This window comes from Ailuropoda melanoleuca, chromosome 16 (genome assembly GCF_002007445.2).
Source record: "Ailuropoda melanoleuca isolate Jingjing chromosome 16, ASM200744v2, whole genome shotgun sequence".
Lineage (NCBI taxonomy): Eukaryota > Metazoa > Chordata > Mammalia > Carnivora > Ursidae > Ailuropoda > Ailuropoda melanoleuca.
Genome location: NC_048233.1, coordinates 10924640 through 10939706, shown reverse-complemented (window position 1 = coordinate 10939706; position 15067 = coordinate 10924640). Strand labels below are relative to the sequence as shown.

Below are 15067 nucleotides of genomic sequence, written 5' to 3'. Positions count from 1 at the left end.
CATTTTAGATTTTTCTATTCTTTTGAGTGAGGCTTGGATGGCTATGTATTTTCCTCTTAGGACTGCCTTTGGAGTGTCCCCTAGGTTTTGAACTGTTGTGTTTTCATTCTCGTTGGTCTCCATAAATTGTTTAAATTGATTTTTGATTTCCTGGTTTATCAAATCATTCTTGAGCAGGATGGTTCTTANTCTTGAGCAGGATGGTTCTTAGTTTCCACGTGTTTGAGTTTCTTCCAAATTTTTCCTTGTGATTGAGCTCCAATTTCAAAGCATTGTGGTCTGAGAATATGCAGGGAATAATTTCAGTCTTTTGCTATCGGTTGAGACCTGTTTTGTGACCCAAACATGATCTATTCTGGAGAACGTTCCATGTGCATTCGAAAAGAATGAGTATTCTTTTGTTCTGGGGTGTAGTGTTCTATATATATCCATGAGGTCCATCTGGTCTAGTATGGCATTCAAAGCTCTTGTTTCTTTGTTGATTTTCTCATAGGTGATCTGTCTATTGCTGATAGTGGAGTGTTGAGGTCCCCTACTATGAACATATATTTATCTATATGTCTCTTTATTCTGGTTAAGAGTTGTCTTGTATATCTTGCTGCTCCCCTGTTGGGGGTGTAGATATTTATAATTGTCATATCCACTTGTTGGATACATCCTTTAAGAATAATACAGTGTCCTTCTGTAGCTCTAACTACAGTGTTTAGTTTAAAATCCAATCTGTCTGATATGAGAATTGCTACCCCAGCTTTCTTTTGAAGTCCATTGGCATGAAAAATGGTTTTTCATCCCTTCACTTTCAGTCTGGATGTATCTTTAGGTTCAAAATATGAGTCTCTTGTAGACAGCAAATAGATGGGTCAAGTCTTTTTATCCAATCTGCAACCCTGTGGTGTTTTATGGGAGCATTTAGGCAATTCACATTGAGAGTGATTATTGAGAGATATGATTTTAATGATGTCATGTTGCCTGTAAAGTCTTTGTTTCTATAGATTGTAACTTTCTGTTCTATATCACTCTTGGGGCCTTTTTACTTTTATAGAACCCCCGTTCACATCTCCTGTAGGGCTGGTTTCATGGTTACAAAATTGGTTAGTGTCTGGCGATTCTGGAAGGTCCTTATATCTCCATCAATTCTGAATGACAGCCTTGCTGGATAAAGGATCCTTGGCTGCATGTTTTTCTCTGAAAGAGCTTTAAAAATGCCCCCTAACCCTTTCTCTCATTCCAGGTCTGTGTAGACAGGTCTGATGTAATCCTGATATTTTTGCCTTTGTACGTGAGAAATTTCTTTGCCCTGGCCACTTTCAATACTGTATCCTTGGATCTAATATTTGCGAATTGCACTATGACATGATGTGGCTTAGGTTTGTCGTGGTTGAATTTGGGAGGGGTCCTCTGTGCCTCTTGGACACGAATGTTTGTTTCCTTTGCTAGATTAGGGAAGTTTTCAGCTACAATTTGTTCAAATATCTCTTCTAGACCTCTCTCTTTCTCCACCCCCTCGGGGATGCTGATGATTCTGACATTGGAACGTTTCATTGAGTCAGTAATCTGCAGTAACCTACATTCTTGAGATTGGATTTTTTTGAGGCAAGTTTCTGTTTTAACTTTCTCTTCTACCATCCCATCCTCCAATTCACTAATTCGTTCTTCTGCCTCATTCACCCTGGCCGTCAGAGCACCTAGTTTTGACTGCATTTGATTCATAGCATTTTTAATTTCTGCCAGATTCGCTCTCATTTCGGCCCTTAGAAATTCTATATTCTCGTTAGTATTTTCGTTAATACTTTTTTCAAGTCTACACATCATCTTGACCATTGTTTCTCTGAATTCCATTTCTGATAATTTGGTTATATCCATATCCATTAGTTCTGTGGCAGAGGCCACAGACTCATTGTCTTTTCTTTGCTGGGGGGGATTTCTCCTTCTTGTCATTCTGATGAGGAGAGGTTGCTGGGTTGTCCAGAGCCCAAATTATTGACCAGGACCCAGGCAGTGTGCACTTGTTTTATAGGGACCTTAGAGATGTGGGCTTCTTGATTTTTCAGCCTGCCTTCTGGGGTAGGGGCCTGCTGCGCTGATACTCAGGCAACCCTGTTTGGGGAGTCTCCCTGTCCCCTGCAAGGGGGGATGGGGATGCGCACAATGTGAGCTGGTATTTCCAGGCTTTTGTTCTCTGGTGGCTTTCCCTGGCAGTTTTCTGTGCCTCTTCTGAGAGTCAGAGCAGCAGTGGTCGAATCCCAGCCTCTGTCACAGAGCAGAGAGATCACAGTCCACTCTCCACTGAGCTCTCCTGGCCACTTTAACTCTGTTTCTGTCGGTGCTGCTAAAAACCCTGCAGCATCCCGGGTTGTGCACCCCATAGCCAGCATCCCAGCCCTCACTTCCAGGGCCACACGTCTCTGTCCTTTGTGTTTCTAACACCGCCAGCTGCCAGACACCCCCGCGCGTACTCCCGAGCTCCCGGTTTGAGTCTAGTTGGAATAGGCACTCCGGAGCTCTGGTTTTCAGTCTGGTCGCACGCGCGTTCCCCGGTCTCAGTCTGCTCTCTTGCGGGTGCAGATCCGCAAGTCAGTCCGCTTCCCAGTGCAGGTGGCTACTGCTCCCAGCGGCTGAATGAGGCAGCTCCCTCCCCCTTCCGTTTATCTTCCGATATCTTCCGATATCTGTGCGCGGATTCACGGCTCCCCGCTTCGTACCTCAATACTCAGCATTGGATATGTTCATTTGTAGAGATCCAGATGTATCTTCCTTCATCTCAGGCTGATTCCGTGGGTTTTCAGGATGGTCTGGTAGATATCCAGCTAGACTCAGGGGATCAGCTGAAAAAGGGGACCCCTACTCCTCTGCTATCTTAACTCCTCCCTGGCTGCCCCTTTTTATATTCCCACAGGTGTGTGTGTCCAGTTTCTCCACATCCTGTGAACACTTGCTATTTTCTACGTTGGTTTCTTTGATGGTGTTCATCTTAATGGATGTGAGGTGGTATCTTGTTTTAACCATTTTATTTCTTACCAATTCATTGATGGAACCACTCCCCCGCTCCCGGGTGACTTAAAAGGGTCTGACCTTGAGCCAAAATATTGAACAAAACCATTGTCTCCAGTCTCAAAATTTCCAATGAAGACGTGTACTAGTACCAAAGAAAAAATTGGCCTTAAAACTTCATTCAAAACCAGTGAAATCCATTTTTGGTGTTAGCGTAGTGTGTTTGTTTCCTTGCTCATTTACCACCAGGCAAGACTCTCAGCCAAATCTCAGGAATTAGCATTCTCCTTCTTCTCTCTGTCTCCTTCTTTTGATTTTTAGCTTTGGGGTTTTGACTCTGGGAATTCATGTCCTAGAGGAACTAAAAGTCTACAAGGCCAACTCTTATGAACCTATACATATCTCATGGTGGGGCTGCCTCCCCACATCCAATCAGCCACCAAGTCCCTTTAACTGCACCTTGGTAATATCTTTAATATCTGCTTCCTTTTCATGCCTAAGGCCAACACCCTTTTCAACCTGCAGTAGCTCTTGCCCATGCAAAGCCATAGCCGACCTGCCTTTTGTCTGTGTAGGTTTGTTAAGTCTTACCATGACCATCCTTGATGAAACAACCTCAATGACCCTATTTTGCTGGCAGAATAATGATGCAACTCTCGCTTTTGCACCTGTCTTGGGTCTGGTCCCAAATGCCATTTCAGACTTTCACTACCTTCTCTCCCTTCAGCTGCTCACTGTATTCTCCATCACCAACTTCTCTGTAATGAGAGTAGTTAATCTTATAGCTTTAACTCATTCTTCAAGGTCCATTTCAAGCTATAATTATGAGAGCTGCCAATCACCAATCATTTACTATAGTCCAGTTACCAGTTTATACAGATTCCTTCATTTAATTTTCACAAAGTCCCTCTGAAACCATTACCGTCATCATCTGCATTTTGCAGATGAGGAAAACAGAAGGGTAGAGTAACGTGGGTAAGCCAGAGTTCTTACAAGGACTTGGATTCACGTCTGGACAATCTGAGTCCAGAACCCAAGTTTTTAGCCACGATTCTACTGCTCACATGATGATGCCTTCCCACCTTCCCCAAGTCAGAATTCAATACGGATGAATGATCATTTATTTGGCAACTGCCATGCATAAAGCACATAACAGACTCTGGAGACATTGGCAATGGAAAGTCAATTAAGATAGTTTCAGCCATCTAATTGATACGATCTTCCTCTATGTTCCCAAATTGATTACAGTTGACATGACCCGACACCTTGAACATTGGTATTCATGCACGTTTTTGTCTCCTCCAATGCACTCTTACTTCTTTTTGCCTAGAGGCCTTTCTGTTTATTTACCTTCTATATACCAAAAATAAACCCGAAGATATGTTTACTGAATTCAAAAGAATTCCACTCTTACTTCAACTTGTTCCATTTTCCCCACAGGACTTTCCAGAGCAATGTCCCATCCTGTTCCTGCTGTAGAACAATGTTATCAACTCCTTGGGGACTTGGGCCTTTTTCATTTCAGCACCTAATAATAATAGCTGATTTTATTATGTACTTTCCTTATTCTAGGCATTTTAATATGAATATTTTAATTTAATCCTTACAAAATTCAGTGAAGTAAAACCACTTTTTTCTTTTTAGATTTTTATTTTTTTATTTGAGAAAGAAGGAGAGAGAGAAGATAGAGAGAGAGAGAACGAGCAGGGAGAGGGAGAAATAGAGTCTCCATTGAGCAGGGAGCATGATGCAGGGTTCGGGCTGGATCCCAGAACCCTGGGATCATGACCTGAGCCGAAGGCAAATGCTTAACCAACTGAGCCACCCAGGCATCCCAAAGTAAACCACTTTTATCTCCATTTGTAAAAGAGTAAACTAAAGTCCTGTGAGTTAGGTAACTTGCCCATGGTTGTGGAGCCAGGACTGATAACTCGGGCTGTTGGCTCCCAGAGTCTGCAATTTGGGCATCTTTGCCTAGTGCATGGTACTTCCCAGTAGCTCTGTAAACACTTGTTAAATAGACATTGTTTTGAATTCCCGGCACTGCTTTAGATTTCTTAGTATCTCACATGTATAATACACACACACACACACACACACACATCCTCCATGGTTATAACTCCAAAGAAGAAATCAGTTTGAGGGCTTCTTTTGAATTGTTCTGGGTACTTACTGTAATTGCTGGGTCCGCAAACAGATGTTAGAAAAAGGCTTGGTCTGATCCTGGAAGACTGGGCTAGACTTTATCTGTATCTGATCTGTGAGGTTAGATGGCCCATTCTGGGCTCCCTGTTCTCCAGAGGAGAAACTTGAATCTTAGTCTCTGTAAACTGCTTCTTAAGGGAAGAGTGACTGTTGGCAAGTGGAATGAAGGAAGCACCTTACCCTGGGTCAAATGCTCCCGGGTGCTCCAGGGCCTGTGTCTGCTGAGGGTGGGAATTAGGGAGGGACAGAGACACATCCATAGGCTATCACTCCTAGCTCAACCCACTAGACTGAAACTGATCTCACTCTGAAGGAAACGCAAAGGCTTTTGAGATCCTTTAACACTGTCAGGAAACTTCCCATACTTCCTTCTAGGCCTACCTTTCAGCATTTAATTTAGCATTTAACGTACAAATCAATTTAATACAATCAAATTAATATCACGTATTTTTCAGAAAGGCGAGTGATAGTTTCCCTCTCCTCCCCCACTCTAATTAGGTCAAATCTTAATAATTTAATTCTAGTGTTTCCTTTTGATTTTATTTATTTATTTCTTAGGATTTTTTATGTCTTCACTTGACAGAGAGAGCACAAGCAAGGGGAGTGGGTGAGCAGGAAGCCGGATGTGGGGCTCGATCCCAGGACCCTGAGATCATGACCTGAGCCGAAGGCAGACGCTTAATTGACTGAGCCACCCAGGTGTCCCTAGTGTTTCCTTTTTAGAAGACCAGAGACAGATGAGATCAGAGACCAGTGACCAGAAGTTATCCAGTCATTAATTTATTAACAAATATTTACAAATATTTGTTACAAATATTAGCAAAAATTTATTAACAAATAACAGCCAGACACTGTGCTAGGTGCTGGAGAATTTGAGGGAACGAGATAGGGAAAAACGTAAACTTTTTTCAGGGTGGTGCAGAAATTGGAAAATACAATGATATCTACTTCTGACGTCTCAAGAGAAAAGAAGGACCCAATTTTTTATATATGGCCCCCAAAATAAAACTGAGGTCAACAGGTTAAAATAACAATAAGGCATATATTAGCCATTGCAAGGAATAATTGTCCAAATATGAACTACTCTTTTCAAGGTAGTGAGTCCCCCACCACTAGGGCTGTCAGGCCACTTGACAGGTGTGGTATGTAAGGAAAAAATATTACTCTTATATTAGAAAAAGAGACACTGGAGTTCTGCTTGAGCTGGATGCAATTTAATATATCTTCAAGCCTTGAGATTACATGATTCTATAACATTTGCTAGCATATGTAAAGTCAAGAAGGCTAAATAATTTAATAATACATAACAGAATGATAACCCCATATTAATTTAAAAAACCCCAGTAATTATAACTGTCCAGTTTCATTCAGCTTGGTTCCTCTCCTGGACCCTCTGTGTCATACTCAGATGGTAAGAAAGAATGACATGTCTTCAGGAGGGGAAACCAAATTGCTCCCATTTTTCAATATAGAGGTCACCAGGCAGATGTTGTTTCACTGACTCTGGGGGAAACCGAGGCACATAAAAATGGAAACATGACCATTGGAAGACAATCTAAAGCATTATCTGTATTTTAGGTGGTTGAGCTGCCAAACAAAGCTTCTAGAAGAAGTTGGTTGTTTCTGCCCCGTAATACCTGAACTCCTAAGCCCAGCTCTCCCCCAAAGAGATCCTACTTTGCACATTTGGAACTCGATTCTTGCCGTTTTCTGGGATGGGAAATATACTCCTACTGTAGCTGATGCAGATAAAACTCCCCCTTCTTCCGCTGACATATGACTTATTGGATTATTGTCTTATTTGAGTTCTGTGGTTTTGCCTGCAAGTTTTTTGAGAGCTTCTTGCTTCCCAAGCTCGTGACTGTTGTGTTTGGCATATACTTCATTGCACAGGGCTTGCCAAGGAAAGGTGGTTTGCGGAAGAACAAAATGTTCTCTAATGTATATGTGTGTTTCCCCCACCTTTAAGGTGAAGCCTGTGCAGTGCCACACTTCCCAGAACAAAGCCGGCCACGAAGAGGTCAGGGCCATAACTGGGTGGGGGCTGGGGGACGAACAGTGGCATGGTTGAGAGCATCAGCCCTAGCACCAGACTGCCCACTGGTTTGCTTCCGAATTCTGTAACACTTACTGTGTAACCTTTCATGAGTTCCCTAACCTCTCTGTGCCCTAGTGTCTTTATCTAGAACAGGAAAATAATAAAATTACCCTAGGTTTGGAATTGGATAAAATTATATATGCCTGTGGCACACAGTTAAGCACTTAATTGAGTGTGAGCAGTTATTATCACTATTACTGAGAGTTTTCTCCCAATGGTATTGTCAACCCCGTGCTTTCTGAGGAACAGGACTCAACTGTGACTTTTTAACTAAAGAAAACTGAGACCTACAGACGTCCTGGCAGTTTGACCCCGGGGTGGGAGTCCTGCCATCTGCGATAAAGCCTCCTTTCCAGATAAGGGTTGTGATGAGTAACTGAGCGCCCAGGCTGATTCACGTTGAGTCAGCCCCACCGTCCTGTCTGCTTTCAGTCTGCATCTCCTGGGAGGGGTCCTCCAGTCAGGGCTGCAGCCAAGAGCACATGGCGACTTACTACTGCCCCCTAGAGGACTGGGGACGTCACTAGCAGGAGCCCGGTCTGCCTGGCCAAGAAGTACTTAATGTTAATGACTCCCGGACAGAGAGTATCAGGGGAATCACTTTGGCTTTCAGCTTCTCGTCTGCTCACCGAAAAAATGGGGATAATAATGCCTAACACATAGGATCGTGGTGAGAATCAAACAAAATAGTAGCACACGTGAAACCTTATGATTTTAGCTAATTATGTAGTAGTAATAGTAGTAATTCTTATTCTCTTTGACGGTTCTCTTTAAGGGACCCCCTGTGGGGAGAAGACTTTGCAACGGGGCAGGGCTCTCCCTTAGAATCAGAGTAGCCCGCAGACTCTTGACTGTGGTGCTTAGTCCCACACTCGGATACAAAGCGGCTCTTCCGGGGCTCTGTAAAGCAATATTCAGCCCCAGCCTGGATGACAAACTTGCGACCGCTGGCCAGGTAGCTCGGCTTTCTCCCCTGCCTCTCTGAGAAGCAGATAGTGGGGCCTAATGGTTAAGGGACAACCTAATTTTGCCAAAGTCCTTATCAGAGTTTTCCATACTCCTGGCTTCGCCCTGCCCCCAGTTCCCTTTCCCACCCTTGCCCCAGGGGCATTCTCATAGTTTTGTGGGCGAGGCTTGCTTTTTCTTTTTTTTCGTTTTTCTTTCTTTCTTTTTTTTTTTTTAACAACCGCCTGAAAATGCCGCCCTCAGGGACCTGGGGGTGTGGGTTGCATAAAAGCTCAAACGAGCTCTGCCGGCACAGCACACTCCAGCACACTCGCAGGGCCTGCCACCTCCCTTCTGGCTTTCACCAGCCCCCTGCGCTCCCCGGTGGCACCATGCTCCGGAAGACCCTGATACTCACAGCCTGGTTCGCCCTAGCTGTGGCTTACCCCATAATACACCAGAGTAAGTGCATCCCTGGGAAGTCTGTTGGAGAATGGAACTAAAATTCTTTTATGGGGTGTGTGCGTATGTGTCTTTCTGCAGGAGCAGAAAGAGAAACAGAGACCAGCAGTGAATGTTGTAAAGTGCAATTCTGTCAAGTTGGTGTTAGTTGGGGATGGGTGGCTGGCTGAGCTCTGAAGCCTTGGGCACATCGAGTGGCTAGTCTAAGATGTGGATTTGGTGATTGAATTGACCTAGGTAAAAAGGCAATAAGGCTGGGCCAGATGGGTTTAGGATCGGTGATGGGAGAACTCCTGAGGGTTTACTGGGGTCCTGTTCACTCTTGGGCCCTACGGAGGCTTTATTCTATTGAGTGCAGGTTGAAAAGTTCTAGGTTGTATCCTCATTTTGCAATAGAGTATAGTTCAAAGTGCTTCAGCAGCTTATTCAGTCTCGTGCAATGGAAATCAGTGGGTCTGGACAGCTGTGAATCACACTGAGAAAGGAGAGACAGCTGTCCTCATGAACCGGACAGAAAGAAAACTTTCCCCCAAAAGCTTTCTTTCCTAATTCTTTCTGAATTCAGTTTGATTTCTCAGGAGGAGGTGTGTTCGTTCATTGGCATTGAAATAATCATTTTCCCCCATCCTCTTCCTCCCAGTGCTCCCTCTGTTAGCTGTCACTTTATCAGATGGGTTTGGGGTTCTTCACTACATATGGATGAATGATAAAGCACAGTGATTAAATTAGAGAGCGAATGCTTTTGGCCTCATTGGCAGGGTGCTTGTCACCTGGTAACCAGGCAGTCACAGTGACTGGATATCTCTCGTATCTTTCACTGTAGCCCAAGAAGAGCCTGATGTACACTCACCAGGCCTGTTCGGTTTTGATGCTCTCAATGGTAAGCGAACCCCCGAATGTCTGGATTGTGCATTCTGTGGGACAGACTGGAAAATGAGGTCCTCGACTTCACGCATTAGATGAAAACATGATAGGAGCAGCCCATTTTAGAGTCGATTCTGTTCTTGTTTATCCATTTTGGGAATAGCTGTATTCCTAGCTCCATGTCCCCTTTTGGTTTTTGGTGTTTGTTTTCAGGGACCTGGGAGGATCATAGGGGGGATATCCGTGGAATTTTTATTCTGTTCCAATCTGATCAGTTTGCATACAGAGGCACAGTATTGAATGCTCCTTTCCACACTGACCCCCTCAAAGGACAGTGGTGTAAGAGCCTCTGAGGGGACACACCTGGGTGGCAGTTAGTCTTCTGCACTTTCTAGCACTTGGCAGAAGAGAAACTTGGGGTGAGACCATATTTGATTCAATATACCCTTTTATGTTCCGGGTTTTCCCCAGAAAGAGATCTAGCTTAGAATGGTGTAGAGATGGTGAAAATAGTCTTTCTAGAAAGTACTTAAACTATTTTTTTTTTCTTTTCGGCTCCTCTAGAATTAATTAGTGACCTAGATTTGATCTCTGGCCTTGAGTTGATCAGTGAACTTGAGTTGATGAGTGCCCTTGACTTGACCGCTGAACTAGCGTCCACTGTTGACCTAGCGTTGGCCATGGTAGAGTCCACCTCGACCCTGGAGGCCCCCGCTGATGTGGAGTCCACCACTGACCTGGAGTCCACGGCGACCCCTGAGTCCATCGCTGACCTGGAGTCCTCCACTGACCTGGAGTCCACGGCGACCCCGGAGTCCATCGCTGACCTGGAGTCCTCCACTGACCTGGAGTCCACAGCGACCCCGGAGTCCACCACTGACCTGGAGTCCTCCACTGACCTGGAGTTCACGGCGACCCCAGAGTCCCCCGCTGATGTGGAGACCACCTCGACCCCGGAGTCCACCACTGACCTGGAGTCTCCCACGGACCTAGTCTCCATTAGTGATGTGGAATCGACCACGAATGTGCATTTTGAGGACGCCCCAGCTTTCGGTAGGTGACTGTTTTGGCTTCAGAGGAGGCCTGGTCAGGAGTGGGTGGGTTCCCATTTTTTGCATTTCTGAGGGAAAGCCTGCCTTCCTAAGTGTACTTGATTCTGCAGTGTAAGCTTATGATCATACCTATCTTCCATTTTCTTGTCCTAGAATTATCTACTGAGGTGGAATCGCTCACTCATAGCTTTGAGGAAGCAATCACTAAAGCCATGGGTAAGGATTCCTAACTTCAAAAATGCAGAAATTTCTTCCTCCCTCCATTCTTTTGTTTATAGACGATTGCATAGAAATTTCCTGTGGTAACATACATTTGGGGATACTTTTGCTGCTTTGAGGTAGAGTAAATTTTGCCAAAAGTTCTCCGAAACTTGAGGAAAATTCAAGCATTTTCCCAGGGTGTCAGGAATTGGACTTGGTTGAATGCCAACATGGCTCCATCCCAGAGGTTTGCCCAAACCTGATCAGGACCAGCCTTCTGGGCCTCTCAAAGAAGAGGCGCTCCTTGGTGTCTCCAATGGATCAAAGGATGTGGTGGCCAGAAAGGGGTTAACAATTTCCTTTTCTTTTCTAGTTCATTACAATTCGGTTTACATAGACAACTTTTTGAGAGAAGGTTATGGTAAATGTAAATCTTATTTGAGTATAGACTGAACAAAAGAGAAAAGTAATTTAAAAGCTTCATGAATTAAGCAGTGGTCTTATCTCTGCCCATCCCTCTTCCAAGTCTCCACCTTCTTTCGTTTTTTTGTTTTGCACTTAGCCAAGGGGCCATAAGATTTTGATGCCTTCTACCCCCCACAAATAAACCCCGATACTTGGAGGGATGCTTGGGATTTTTGTCAAGAAGCACCCTTGGCTCTTACCTTCAAAAGCAGATTTGTATACCATCTGATCCTTATGTCTGCAAATAATAGCTAACAGTTATTGAGATCTACTATCTTCCAGCCCTGCTCTCTAAGTATATTGGGGGTGTTGCAGGTAGTAGTTGGAAGAATCCAGAAATTGTATATTAATGGAAAGGACTATTAAAGGGTAGTTTCTCTGGCTTTAAAATCTTTATCTAGGGGTGCCTGGGTGGCTCAGTTGGTTAAGCGTCTGCCTTCGGCTCAGGTCATGATTGGGATCGAGCCCCACATGGATGCTTCTCCCTGTTCTACTCCCCCAGCTTATGCTCCTGCGCTCTCTCTCTGCCGGTCAAATAAATAAATAAATCTTTAAAAAAATAAAAATTGTCTTCCCTGAAGAACGTACATCAGTTGCAACATGAAGCTCTACATCAATATTGTGTTCTGACTCTCCAACCTGTGGTGGTTGATTAAAGATCTGTGTTAATGATGCCTTCCCCCTGCCACCTCCCATGGGGCATTAGGAAACATCTCATATGTGACTACAAGATCCATCTGGTCATTTCTGCTAATATACTGGACCCCATACCTGCTTCTCAAGAGATGGGTTCAGACTATGGAAATTACCAATGAAATAAGACTCTTCATTTTTTTCCTCTATATAATGCATTTATTTAACCTTTTTTTTTTCAGTTTTATTGAGATGTAATTGTGTATAACATTGTATATAAGTTTAAGGTGTACAACATAGTGATTTGACATAAATGTGTATTGAGAAGTTTTGATTTTAAATAGGAAGAAAATCCAGCCTTTAAATTTAAAATTTAAAATTCAGCCTTTTAAATTAAGAAACTTACTCCCTTATTTCTAGAAGATGTCCCTACTGCTCATTCAGAAGAGCCGATGACTAGAAGACCAGGTAAGGCCAAACATCTTCGTCTTTTTTTTTTTTTTTTCTGACCTCTTCTAGGTCTTTAAGGGATTTCTTTTTTCTTTCCTTGGGAGGTTTTTCAGGACAGACTTAAGAAGTATCAGACTCTGGGAGGTACTCTGCCTACGTTTCCAGGTGCCATGTTCGGTCAGCCTCTGGGGGCGTAGAGGGTGTAGAGATACACTTCTTACACATGAAGGTCTGACCAGGCGGGGTGCTGCTCTCAGGGGCTTCCGAGTGAGTGGAGACCTCCCCTTCACCCAGATTCTGCTCGTGGAGTGCATCTGTGTTTCATTTCTACCGGTAGGATTTCAGGCATGGCAGAGGGCTGTGGCATTCGGAGAAGGAAGGTCTGGGGGCCACAGACTTAGTGGAGCCCTCCATTTACCAGAGCTTGAGGCTCTTAGCTGAATGCCAGACATACTGTGTGTGATCTTCACTGACGGGAATATAACCATTTCTTTACTTAATTGCAGACGAGCCAAGCACCTCTGCGGGAGGCAACGAGTCCTTCTCAGTATTTTTTTTGTAAGTTTTTTCTCTCTTGCTCTGATTCCTTAACAGGGGTTTGCTACCATGCTCAGTGCTGGTTTTCACACAGTGACAAAGGAGTCCAAACTGACTCAGAAAAGCGCACACAGAACTCAAAGACAGCCTCTTTCCTAAGTTTATCTTGCAAGTCTGTCTGGATGTGCAGCAACTAAATACGCCTAGGATAAAGTCCTCTCCCTTGAGTTTGCCAAGATTTGGTTTTTCTAGTCTATCTAGGACATGGATTCCAGTTCAACCTGTGGAATCTTCTTTAAGGGAGAGCCAGAAGAGAAGGCCTCAGATTTTCCAATGCGCAGAACATACAATTCAGTTAAAAAGTGTAAAGCCTCAGAGCTCTGAATCAGGAGGTCCCAGTTTTAGTACTTGGCTTTTTTGGAATCCTCTAAAATGGTTTCTTCATGAGTTAAAATGGCTACCTGGACAGTGTGTAAATATCTCCCTCGAGGCACAAGGAGAGGGAGGGAGAATAAGGAGTTAACATCCGAAAGAAATTAAGTCGCATGTCCAAAGTCACAGTGGGTAGTGGGAAAGACAAGTCTGATCTTTTGCACACTAGTTTCTCTTGTTTCTCATGGTAACTTTTTTTTTTTTTAATTTAGAAAATGAAGCAAATTTTCCATTAGTTGGGAACATCACTCTTCTAACCACAACTTTCTAAGAAGATTCTGAGCTTCTGAACAAGGCTTCCATTATAGGAGACTTGACTAATTGTAAAGGACTAGTAAAACATAAGATGTATCAGCTGAGGATAAACGGAGGGGCTGGAGTTACACCCACACGGAGGAGGGCTGTCTCTTAACCATGCCCCATCTCCTAGGGGCTCAATAAATGTTTTTTGGAATTGAATTTTGAGAGGGATTTTTATTTTATGAAGGAACAAATGGCTTAGTTGCCTTGTGTTAGTTCCAATAATAATTTTATTTCTCTCTGGTAAACACTTTATAGCCAGACTCCAATTCTTGATGGCCCCAGGAAAGCATGAAATCAACTATGGAAAGTACATTGGTTTTCCTATTCTGCTCTAATGAATTATTGCAACGTTAGTAGCTTAAAACAACACAGACTTATTATTTTACAGTTTTGTAGCTCAGAAGTCTGAAGGCATCTCACTGGGTTAAAAATGTGTCAGGGTGCGGGAGGGGAAGTGTCTGTGGGGCTGAGTTCCTTTCTGGAACGATCTATCTTCTTGCCTGCTTTGTTTGGCCCTCTTTGATCTTGAAAGTCCACAGTGGCTAGTTGATGCTCATTGTATCACAGTCACTGACACTGACTACCGCCTGCCTCTTCCACATGTAAGGACCCTAGAAACCCTTTGGGCTCCACCTGGATAACACAGGATAATCTTCTGTTTCAAGGTCAGTTAATTAGCAACCTTAATCCCTTTTGCCGTGTAATTTAACATACTCACTGATTCTGGGGATTAGTAGGTGAGCATCTTTGAAGACGTTCTTCATACCACAGACAGGACATCTCACTCCAGAGCTGGTGTGGTTCGGTGCAGGATGGAGACAATGATCCATGCTTTGTTATATTTACACTAGATTTTTACAAAAGGATATATATGAGTTTTGTGAAATTAGTCGGCATTGCACATGTGTGTTCTCAGTGGTGTGCATGCAATAGTGTAAACGACAAACTAAAATGGCAGAAATTTAGACTTGGAAGGGGGGAGAAACAGATTTTATGTGTATCTCTGCCACTTGTGAACCCGGCTTCCTTTTGTAAATGTCAGTTGCACCAGGTCAGCTGAAAGTTCCTCTTTTCTTCCTAGTGTATTTCAACAAGTAATACACCAATGTTTGGGATTGTTAATTTAAAGAATTAGTAGCTTACTAGCTTGTCTCAGGGCAAATGAGTCCATGTTCTTCAGTGATTGATACACAATATGCAGTAAATCCTCACTCTTAGGGTGAGCTTGGACCAGAGCCTGTCGGTGCTTAGAGTTCTTCATCCTGGCTTCATTGAGCCCCTTGTCTCAGGTCTTCTCCTCTAAATAGAAAAGTAGTTCCAAGGCCTCTGCTGAACCCGTTTAAGACGATACATCTATTTCTGTTTTCCAATTTTTCTTCCCATTTTCTTCTTAATTTCAAGTAGATTTTAGCGTGGACTTTTATGATGG

At 43.6% G+C, this 15067-nt stretch overlaps 1 protein-coding gene across 3 annotated transcripts in view; it reads left to right on the top strand.

Annotated features, from left to right (window-relative positions):
• Positions 1 to 13759, top strand: part of LOC105240028 — a 93272-nt gene extending 79513 nt beyond the window's left edge. The window contains exons 1-7 of one of the 3 annotated variants that reach the window (XM_019805514.2): positions 8499 to 8701; positions 9525 to 9581; positions 10130 to 10618; positions 10771 to 10833; positions 12337 to 12384; positions 12873 to 12924; positions 13548 to 13759. In XM_019805514.2, the coding sequence (XP_019661073.2) occupies positions 8632 to 8701; positions 9525 to 9581; positions 10130 to 10618; positions 10771 to 10833; positions 12337 to 12384; positions 12873 to 12924; positions 13548 to 13554 (786 nt within the window). In that variant the 5' untranslated portion in view covers positions 8499 to 8631 and the 3' untranslated portion in view covers positions 13555 to 13759. Of the gene's footprint in view, positions 1 to 8498; positions 8702 to 9524; positions 9582 to 10129; positions 10619 to 10770; positions 10834 to 12336; positions 12385 to 12872; positions 12925 to 13547 lie in introns of those variants that run through there. The other 2 variants (XM_034645796.1, XM_034645797.1) reach the window with 2 other exon arrangements.
• The last annotated feature ends 1308 nt before the right edge of the window (positions 13760 to 15067 follow it).